General features: G+C 35.4%; 1 protein-coding gene across 1 annotated transcript; it reads left to right on the forward strand.

Annotated features, from left to right (window-relative positions):
- The first annotated feature begins 481 nt into the window (after positions 1-481).
- LOC113782613 (putative late blight resistance protein homolog R1B-17) lies at positions 482-3772 on the forward strand. The gene has a single exon (XM_027328491.1). The coding sequence runs from the start codon at positions 482-484 to the stop codon at positions 3770-3772; it is 3291 nt and encodes a 1096-aa protein (XP_027184292.1).
- Positions 3773-11133: the final 7361 nt, after the last annotated feature.

The following is an 11133-nucleotide window of genomic DNA, read 5'->3' on the forward strand; positions in this document are numbered from 1 at the left end:
AATCAGTAGTAAACAAGAAAAAACTTGTGTCCTGTACTACTAACCTAAGTGCTCTACGCAAAATGCACATTTCAGTTCTTTATATAGAAACATAAAGAAATTAATTTTTCACCCGCCTAAACACCTTAACTAACAATAGTTCTTGGTTACACTTTAGATGTAACACCTTCTTGTTATACTATGTGTTAATTTGACATTTATCTCCTCATTTTAACGTTCACCATTACTTGGTAAATTATGGAGTGTATATGTCATCTTTTGCTCTAGCAATGTGGCATTGCTCCTGAAAAAGGACGGGAAAATGAATGAAAACAGAGCCAAAAAAAGGAGGACTCCAAGTCAACCAGTCCTTTACCAAATAATGGGATACTGCCACTGTACATTACGAAATGATCACGATCCCAGCTTCAAGTATTTCTGCTTTAATACTAGCTGGATCAATTGAAGACTGATCGAAGTTCTGAAAAAAAATAAAAAAAAGATGGATAGATCTGAAATTTTTGATGAGTTTCTTCTGGAAGACGTTGAGTTTCTCCTCCGTACTTGTTCAAATTCAATCGCCACGGACAAGATGGAGCTATTCATGTCTGTTTGTGAAGATCTTAAGTTCCTCATATCCTTCCTAAAGGAAATTCCGGAATCTTTCTCAGAGAATTACGAGACTGCTCTGGACGTCACGGACCCTGATGATGGTAGTTCTCTGACTCAAAACAGTGAGAATCTTGGGACTGGTCAGGGATTGTCTCGTCTTCTTTCAGTCAAAAGAATGAGAGACCAGGTCGAGCATATCAACAAAAGCATTTTTCACTGTTTAACTGATTGTGTGAATTCTACCACAGGGACACCAGGAATCGGGAAATCTCCTGGAATTCCATCAGCAGGAAGTATTGATGAACAGAAGAGGGCACTGCTGGAGAGACTCACCGGAGGTCAGAAGGAACTTGAAGTGATAAATATCCTTGTGGTGGGAGTGGGATACAAGAATGATGTGTTCTACGATCCTACTGTCCTTGGACACTTTGATATTCGCAAGAGAGGTAGCATATATAATAGGAGTAAACTTGATTTTGATGATCAAGAACAAAAAGAAGGAATGTACGAACACTTAAAAGGGAAGAGATATTTGATTGCAATTTCTGTCTATGGTGGTTTATACCATTTTGGCATCTGGGATGATTTGAAGATGTGTTTCCCAGATGATGGCAACGGTAGCAAAATTCTAGTCAGTCATCTCTTTGACCCTTTCGTTCCCCGTTATCCGATTGAGAATGAATCCGATATGTATTATTTAATTACTCCGCCTGATGATGAAGCCTGGCATAGTAAGGCATTATTGCACCGGGATGAAGACCTCTTTTGGATAAAAGTCAGACGTATATCCAGCAAAATCTTCCAATCTCCAGAGCTTGTTATTTTTGCAGAAAGAATAAACTCTATCAAGAAAAAGGCTCTGCAAACTTTTAGAAATGGCTTTCCTGCAGCAGAAGCCCCAGTAGGAAATCCTGTTTCTGAAAGTCTAGAGACAGAAAGCAATAGCCCCATGGTAGGACAAGACATAGTTGTGGGTTTTGATGATGAGGAACTGGCACTGCTGAACAGACTCACGGGACAAAAGCGGGAAATAGAGGTTATCTTAATTGCTGGGATGGCAGGAATTGGTAAGACAACTATGGCTAAAAGATTATACAAAAAAACACTCATCGGTCATTGCTTTCATGTTCGTGCATGGGCCTCTGTGTCTCAAGTGTATCAAAAGGGTAATATTCTCCACCAACTCTTGCTGCATTTGATACATGATAAAGAGTCCCTCTCCCAGATGAGTGATGAGGCAATGGGTGTGAAGCTGTATAAATGTTTGAGGGGGAAGAGATTTTTTATTGTCATTGATGATATATGGGATGCTGGTGTTTGGAACTCTCTTAAATTGTATATTCCCGATGATGCGAATGGCAGTAAAGTTTTGATGACAAGTCGAATCAAAGATGTAGCTCTGAATCCCAAAAATGAATGTACCCCTCACTGTCTCCGTTTTCTAAGTGAAGATGAAAGCTGGGATCTATTTGAAAGAAAAGTTTTTGGGAATGGAAGCTGCCCTCAGGAGTTGATGGAAATGGGAAAGAATATTGTAGCAAAATGCAAGGGATTGCCTCTCTCAATTGTTGTTGTATCTGGATTGATTTCAAAGATGGAGAAGACACGTGAGTTGTGGGAGCATATTGGTGAAAACATAGGTTCATATATTGATAGTGATGCAGAGCAATTCATGAATGTTTTGGAATTGAGTTACAAGCACTTGCCTCAAAGGTTGAAGTCATGCTTTCTTTATCTTGGTGCTTTTCCAGAAGATTATGAAATTTCTGTTAGGAAGTTGGTACGGATGTGGATTGCTGAGGGCTTCATTCAGCAACTGGAGGGAAAGAAGTTGGAGGATACTGCAGAGAAATATTTAATGAATCTTGTTGACAGAAGTCTAGTCATAGTTTCACGGAGAAGGTCAGATAATGGTATTAAGACATTTCTTGTCCATGATATGCTGAGAAAGTTATGTATCAGGAAAGCCCAAGAAACAAATTTTGCGCTTCCAGATTATGGGTATCAAACATATTGTTCCTCTCCTTTTGTAAACTTCTCTTTGGAGTACCAAAAATGCGAGAGCCTGACTGTGTTCAACTACTTTCTAGGAAACACCATTGATTGTCTCATGTTTGCTCCTACTTTAACAGTGTCCTGTAAACCAAATGTGTCATTCAAGTATAAACTCGTGAGAGTGTTGGATTTAAGGCGTATAATGAAAGACAACTTTCCTTGTGAAGTACTTGAATTAATTCGTTTGAAGTACTTGGCTCTTTACCTTGGAGCAATGTCCTGCCTGCCACCAGTAATATCTACTACACTCCAGAACCTGGAAACCCTCATTGTTGATGTAGAGAAGGGCAGAAAAGTTACTTTACCTGATGATATCTGGAAGATGTTTAAGCTGAGACATCTACAGATTTCACCAGAATTTGAATTTGGAACCCCCCGGCCTAATTCTGCTGGTCCTAGCTTCTCATCGGACGAGGAACGTAATCACCCAGGTCTCTATTTTTCCGGTCCTCTTGTGCTTCATAATCTACAAACAGTTTCCTGGCTATGTCCTTTAGGTCCTAGCAGAGATATCCTTCTGGCCAGAATTCCTAACGTCAGAAATTTGGGATTTCATATCACTTTATCAAGCAGGGAGGATCCATTTAACTTCTTTGATCTTTCCGGTTTGAATGTGCTTGAAAAGTTGAAGTTTGAGTATCACACCTATGGTATGGTGCCTGTTACCATTTCAAGTTCTGATAAGTTCCCATCAAGTTTGAAAAAGTTGACACTTGTTGGTAGCCATGTGAACTGGGAAGAAATGTCCATTATTGGGATGCTACCAAACTTGGAGGTTCTCAAGGTAAAAGATAACTTCTTCAATGGACCAAAGTGGGAAACATGCGAAGGTGGATTCCGACGTCTCAGGTTCTTGAAATTCTCACATATGGATCTTCAAGAATGGATTGCAACTGCTGATGACTTTCCTAGCCTTGAAATATTAGTGTTAAATGGATGCCTGCAACTTGAAGAAATACCATCTGCATTGGGAGACATTTGCACACTTCAAGTGATTGAGGTATATCGATCATCAGACACTGTCGCTGATACAGCCCGCCAAATTCAAGAATCGCAGAGGAACTGGGGTAATGATGAGTTTAAGGTCTTCATTTACCGGCACTTTCAAGACAATATTTCTATGTGAAGCTGTTAATTTGAGAATCTGTTTATGCATTAACTACTTCCCTGGAGACAAAGCAAAGGTGGTCAATACATGGATGTGAACTGACTCAAGTCCAGTAACTGATGATCACATCAAAATACTGCTATATTGGATCAATCTGTTGCAGTTTTCTCAATTTTCTGGTGGAGCTAGAAGATCCTTGGGACCAAATAAACAACCAATTCTGAAACTTTGTTTGCTGAATTTTTATTTTTATTTTTTTTAAAATTTCACTTCAGCTGTGCTACTGCATTAGCTGGATGTGGTCATTTTGCATTTCAACATGGTTCATCATGTCACTTTGTTGTGATAAGTTGCATGAGGATTTATAGATTTGCTGTATAAGACTTGATTGGATGAAATTGTATCTATGAAATTTTATTTTATTTTTTTGGAATTTCATTATCTGAAACATTTCCTCATAGTGAAGATCACATATGTACCACTGATGAAACAGTTTGCAATAAAATTATTTATGCTACCTGGTTAAGTTGAAAGTATTCAAATCCTTCCTCAACTTTTTTTATTAATTAAATTTGGCCTGAAGTATAAGCAATATTATTGACTGAATGCAGAAATTAGAAAACATCAACTCATATAGTAATGAACAAATCAATGCTAACAACAGTATTACAGAAATTATCCTATTAGCATTTATTGGACTATGAGGGTATGGGCCGGCCATCCTGTTAGCATTTATTGGACTGTGAGAGAAAGCTTAATTGGACCAAGCCCTCTATATTTTGGGATAAAGATGCATTTTACACAAACTAACAGTCCAAGAAATTGTAACCAGCCATGGCACTAGTTCGGCTGCATATTAAACACAGAAAACATTAGAATTAATCAAACTCAATCAAAGACCGGTTAAAGCAAAACTAGGGAGATTGAATTGGTTTAACAATAATTTTTGGGTCCCTATTCAATTCACTAAAACCATTTTCGTTCTTCATGATTTATTTTAACTAATTTAGTTTTCGAACAAGTTTTTTACTTTTAATGTAAGACTTGTATAGCAACGCCACCACAGTTTATGTATTTTGCGTGACTGAACAGGGCCATAATTGTCATAAGAGGCTGACTTATGCAATTAGCAGACAAAACAGATGAAACTTTTGCAATTTTGGTTGGATGAGAGGAGGGTGGTTCCCCTGGATCACAAGGATGGCAATGACAAACTTGCCTGGGATGGATTTCTTTCAAGGGTGACTTCTCTATTAATTTCTTCTGTCATTTCTTTCAAAGGTGAATTTCGAATGTTGAAAAGTTTGAAGCCATATTTGGCCCTTTTTTTTTTTTTTTTCCTATCGGCACATCTAGTCTAGCCTAACCTACTCTTACTCCTAAGAGGGGGGGGGGACTTACTTTAAGGGAAGCGACTCTAGGGAGTGGGCCAATTAAGTCGGGGGAACCTGATGGGGACTGAACCACCATCGGACCAGACGGGTACGCCACTCACCCGCATGGATTTAGAACACTCCTCATATTGAGGCACATTGATGGGAGGCAAGGTTTGAACCCTTGACCTCCCGCCCCACTATATACAGTGGTGGCCAACTCCTCTATTGGGAGTTGGTTAAAGCCATATTTGGCCCCTAATTTGTGAATTTTGCTCACGATGATCCTTGTGACTGATCTTTGTCTATAATTCTTTTATATTTAGTTGACAATAGCAAAGAGGAACCGAGAACGTACAATTACTGTTGTAAAAATGTATCTGAAATGAGGAAAGGGCCAAAATCGTATAATTTTGAGCCCACGCCTTGAGACAAACACTATGGAATCTGATATAATGGGCTTCCCACTAATTTGAAGGATTGAATGTGAATTTTCAAAGTGTCCGGTGCCCTTTCGCGGCCCTGCAGTTGGCCTTACGATATTGGAAGGCTTCAATCAAGTGCTTCCTTTATTTAAGGTATCAATTCCAAGGTAACCTAAATTTTCCCATCAATGACAGAAAGTCACCTGAGTAGAGCTGTTAATCGAGTCGAGTCGAGCTCGAGCACATGATAATCGAACTCGACTCGAACCTCTAATCGAGCTAGCTTGAACTCGCTCGATTAGTAATTCGAGCTTCAAAAGCTGTTCGAGATCGACTCGTCAAACTCAGCTAAAAACTCAAACTCGAGTTCAAAATCGAACCCAGTTTAACGAGCCTAGTCAAGCCCTTATCGAGAAAAGGAAAGAGGGTAAAACTATCAAATACACAATGAAATTATGATAATGCCCCTACTATTCGAGCCTATTGAACTGTTAGCGAGCCGAGCTATCGAGCTCGTTTAATAGATGAGTATATATACAACTCGAGCTCGGCTCGTTTTTCTCAATAAACGAGTCGAGTCGAGCCCGGTCGAGCTCGGCTTGCGAGTTACCCGATTCGATTAACAGCTCTACACCTGAGGGTGTAGCTGAGATTACGAGGCCGTTCATCGGGATTTGGTATGATGGAAAGATCCTATTGTTGTCAAATGCTACCGATGGGTGTCAAACCATCAAAATTAAAATTTTTACTCTAAAAACTTAATTTTGAATATAGCAGTGAGTAGGACGTCTCCTAAAAAATAGGGTGATCTATTTCCTTTCGAGTAGTAGTGAATTAGGGGGTTTGGAGTATTAAAACTAAACAATCAACATAAATAAAAATAATCAAATAGAAGTAAAATAAATTTAAATCAATAATAAACAAACTCTAGCCAAGAAAATAACTTCGGAAGTGATTCATACAATTGTTTATCGATACAATAATTATTTTATTTACTCGTTAATAAATAGATTATAGTTGCCAAACACACGATGAAAACCAATTTTTTCTTATCGTTAATTTCTTGATTATATTAGAAACTAGAAAAACCATATTATAATCAATAAACACACTGTCAGTGTTTATTTAAATTAGGTCATATGTTTTTCTAACATGAAACCAGTCACGTTAGTCACCATTAATTAAGATAATTAAACAATTACGGATTTAATTGTCCTAATTGGCATTAGTTTGTTAAGTTGAATTAAATATCAGACGCACCTAATATTCAAACAATAAAACAACCATGAAAAATTAAATTAGAAAACATACGAATACTAACGAATAAAAGAAACTAAAAAAAATAATTAAATCTCACAAATATAATTGAACTAAATTCTTCACTATCCCTTGACTAGAATAAGAAAATTAGTTACTCTCCGTTGAAAATAACTCAGGCAATTCCATTAATGAAAGTTGCATGAATATTCAATAATAAGAAATAACTAAAGAAAAGAAACCTAAGAGGAGAGCTCGTTCTCTTCGCCTGACACGTGACTAGTCAACCACCAATTAACCAGACGAGCCAAATTTATTTCGAAAGTACTAATCACATCCCCTCCGAAGCCTGTCGTCCCCCCAATTCCCTACTTTGTAGCTTCCGAAAATAAAAACATACTCCTAATTGGAAAAGGAAATTCTAAAGAGATAATGTTAAACGTTTCCTAATTAAATAATCTAACTAATAAGGAAAAGAATCCTCCTGATCTTCAACCACATGCATGTTCAGAATTCGACTTGGATTAGAAAATTTCTACACCCAAATCTCGAGTTTTCGAGACTTGACAGCAATTCTCAAAAAATCACTCATTCTATCACTTTTTACTCAAACCTTCCTACAATTAATATCAAATACAAATGTGAATAAAATTCATCCAATAATGCAAAATTTGGCCAAAATCAAGGAAAAATATTCATAAATTTAATAACAATTGTGCACCCTATCAATCCCCCCCGACACCTAAGCCAGCTTGTCCTTAAGTATGAAAACAACCAATTAATCAATCACGTTCAAACAATAGTTATTACTCAAACCATGTATTGTCGAGGTACAGTTAAATCATATGTCAAGTATTGATGGATAATTTTTAAGAAATATCTCTTCAGTTAGCTTTTAAAACCAAACACTCTTCCAATTCCCGACTAATTAATCTAAAAATATAAAATATTCAACTAGCATTTATCAGCAAATAGTTCGATTATTAAGCAAAATTTCAACATTAAAACTCATGGATCAGTAGGCTAATCATTCACATACTCTTACTTTCATATGCACTTTTTCATTTTTCACCATTAGCACAACTTTTTTTCTTTTCTAAGATATGCCCACATTTGATTTTTTTTTTTCTCTTTTCACGGGGAATGTTTAGTTCTTAACCATTCAAATCTTTTGATGTGAATTCCGATATCTATCAAATTAAGGAACCCAATTACTCAACTCTCATCTTCATAGGACAACATACTCATAATTATCATCACTTTTTGACGCAAAAGTCGACACTTGTTGTGAAGACTCCCGATTATTAGGCAGCGACAACTAATGGAGTATAGCCAACCACTTGCCACAAATAAGTATCAAAAATAAAATTAAAGAACACATCAGCCCACTTCATTTTTCAAATATAGAGAAGTAAGATTAATAGTTGAACTAATTTATATAAAAAAATGTCAAAAAAATATTTACAATACCTTAAAAAATTAACTAAAAATTGCAAAAGTCATGAAGTCTCAAAAATATTCATCAGAGAGATATCCTTAAATTTTACCGTGTCATACTTAACACATTATTATATAAAATCTTAACAATAGAAAATTTTAATAATCTAACCATCGTTTATCAAGAATAATCACAAAAATTCACAAGATGTGTCAAAAATTGGATAAAATTTGGAAAAAAAATCGATCAAAAATGCCATTAAATGCCATAATGGTTGCACTTGCACTTTACCAATATACGATCCTCTATACCTAAATCTTGCATTGTCTCCAATGTAAGCAATAAAGATCAAAAGAAGAGGAAAGAGGACAACAAAATTTTTCTAAACAAGGTGGAGGGTATTGCACTGTCAAGGATAGAATAAAAGTAGTCACCAAATTCTCGATCATTTTAGACGCAAGCACGCCTAAAACATATAGAATCTTCTGGTCAAAAATTTTCAACTCGTCAATTTCAACGTGATTCAAAGACGTGGGCACGTCTTGTCGATCAGTAGTCTTTTAAAATTTCTGAACATGTCTTTAGAACTCATCAACTAGTTAGGCGCGGGTGCAGCATGTTTGGTTGTAATTTTCTGTCCACTAAAACAACAAAATCAAAATCAAATGCCCAAAACACAAAAAAGCTAAAATAAAAGTAATCAAAATGAACTAAAAATGAATTGGATTGCCTCCCAATAAACACCTTTCTTTATTGTTTTTGGCTAGACATTGTCATATCTATTCAAGAAGGATAAAATCGATAGTTTGTCTTAATGTTTCATTCTCTATATAATCCTGATAACTTTTATAAGTAGAGTGATCTTTAAGCACACGAGTTATTTCTTTCATTGACTAGTAGATGGCACAAAACAAGTAAACAATTATCTTAATTCTTCACTCATTCCTTTATCACTAGCAATTTTTAATTCAAGATATTTGGTCATAACAACTCCTAACTTATTCCTGTCATGAAATTCAAAAACTTCTAGTATAACAAAATCAATTTCACTAATAGAAATTACAGAATATTGGTTAGGGAATCGAGGGGGTGTCATTACATTTGAGAATTGTTCACTAGAGCAATTTCAGTTTGCGGTCTCGTTTCTTTCTCTTCAACTTCCTTTTCAACTGTATCTTTAGATTCTCTTCTTGAGACTCTTATAGTTTCTTGTCACTTGTCAAGGTAATTGTGCTCTCATCTTGCTCAAGATTGATAATGGTCTGTGAGAAAAATTCTTCACAAATTGGAGAAATCAATTGCCTCACTGTAGATGCCAATAGACACATTCGATTCTCCATTCTTCTAATCCTCATTTGTGTCTCCTGTTGAAATTGATTTATGTTAGTAGTTAGTAATTTAACAATTTCTTCAAGAGATACACCTGACGTGAATGACGGGCTGTTGCTATTAATATTGATATTGAAAACTTATTGGTCTTACTGCATAATTAAAGTTGGAGTTAACCTACCATCCTTACTCATATCCGTTTGAATGAGGGTCATATCACGTTTGAAACATGGGTATAAAATATCCAAAAGTATTGATTGAGACACTCATATTATCTTCAAATGTGGAACATATGTTGGATGAATGATCCGAGACATAACAAATTTCACAAATTGTAACAACCTATTTTTCTACAAGAGAGATTATTGTATCTAAATGTTGATCATTAGAAGAGACACGAATCTCATTAATCCTTATAGGAATAGAATCCAGTCTATCACCAAACTATTGAATATTAGTAGCCATAAATTAGTAAAAAATAAGAAAAGATAAAAATTTGATAGGTATCAAATCATCAAAGTTAAAATTTCTACTCTAAAAACTTAATTTCAAATGTAGCAGTGAGTAGGATCGTCTCCTCAAAAATTGGATGATTTATTTCCTTTCGAGTAGTAGTTAACTAGGGGGTTTGGAGTATTAAAACTAAACAATCAACGTAAATAAAAATAATCAAACGTAAGCAAATTAAATTTAAATCAATAATAAACAAGGTCTAATCAAAGAAATAACTTCAGAAGTGATTCATATAACTATTCATCGATACAATAATTATTCCATTTATTCATTAATAAACAGGTTATAGTTGCCAAACACGCGATGATAACCAAGTTTTTCTTATCGTTTCGATAGTTAAGGTATGTCCGTTAACTATTTCTCTAACTAAGAAATAGTTCTAAGTATGCCCATAGAATTTAATTTCTTAATTGCATTAGAAACTAGAAAAGTCATGTTTTAATCAATAAACACACTATCAGGATTTATTTGAATTAGATCATATGTTTCTCTAACATGAAACCAATCACGCTAGTTGCCATTAATTTAAGACCATTAAACAATTACGAATTTAACTGTCCTAACTAGCATTAGTTTGTTAAGTTAAATTAAATATCGGGCATCATAATATTCAAACAACAAAATAACCATAAGAAATTAAATCAAAAAACATACGAATACTAATGAATAAAAGAAACTAATAAAAACAGTTAGATTTCACAGATGTAATTGAACCAAATTCTTTGCTATCCATTGACTAGAAAAAGAAAGTTAGTTACCCTCTGTTGAGAATAACCCAAACAATTCCATTAATGAAAGTTGCGTGAATATTTGACAATAAGAAATAACTAAAGAAAAGAAACCGAAGAGGAGAGCTCGTTCTCTTCGCTTGATGTGTGACAAATCAACCACCAATTAACCAGACGAGGCAAAATCGTATCGAAAGTACTAATCGCATCCCCTCCAAAGTCCGTCATCCCCCAATTACCTACTTTGTTGCTTCCGAAAATAAAAACATACTCCTAATTGGAAAAGGAAATTCCAAAGAGATAATGTTAAACGTTT

Source organism: Coffea eugenioides, chromosome 9 (genome assembly GCF_003713205.1).
Source record: "Coffea eugenioides isolate CCC68of chromosome 9, Ceug_1.0, whole genome shotgun sequence".
In the NCBI taxonomy this organism is placed as follows: domain Eukaryota; kingdom Viridiplantae; phylum Streptophyta; class Magnoliopsida; order Gentianales; family Rubiaceae; genus Coffea; species Coffea eugenioides.

What these genes read in the sequence shown, in the direction of transcription:
- LOC113782613 (XM_027328491.1), top strand. Translation starts at nt 482, where the DNA reads ATGGATAGATCTGAAATTTTTGATGAGTTTCTTCTGGAAGACGTTGAG.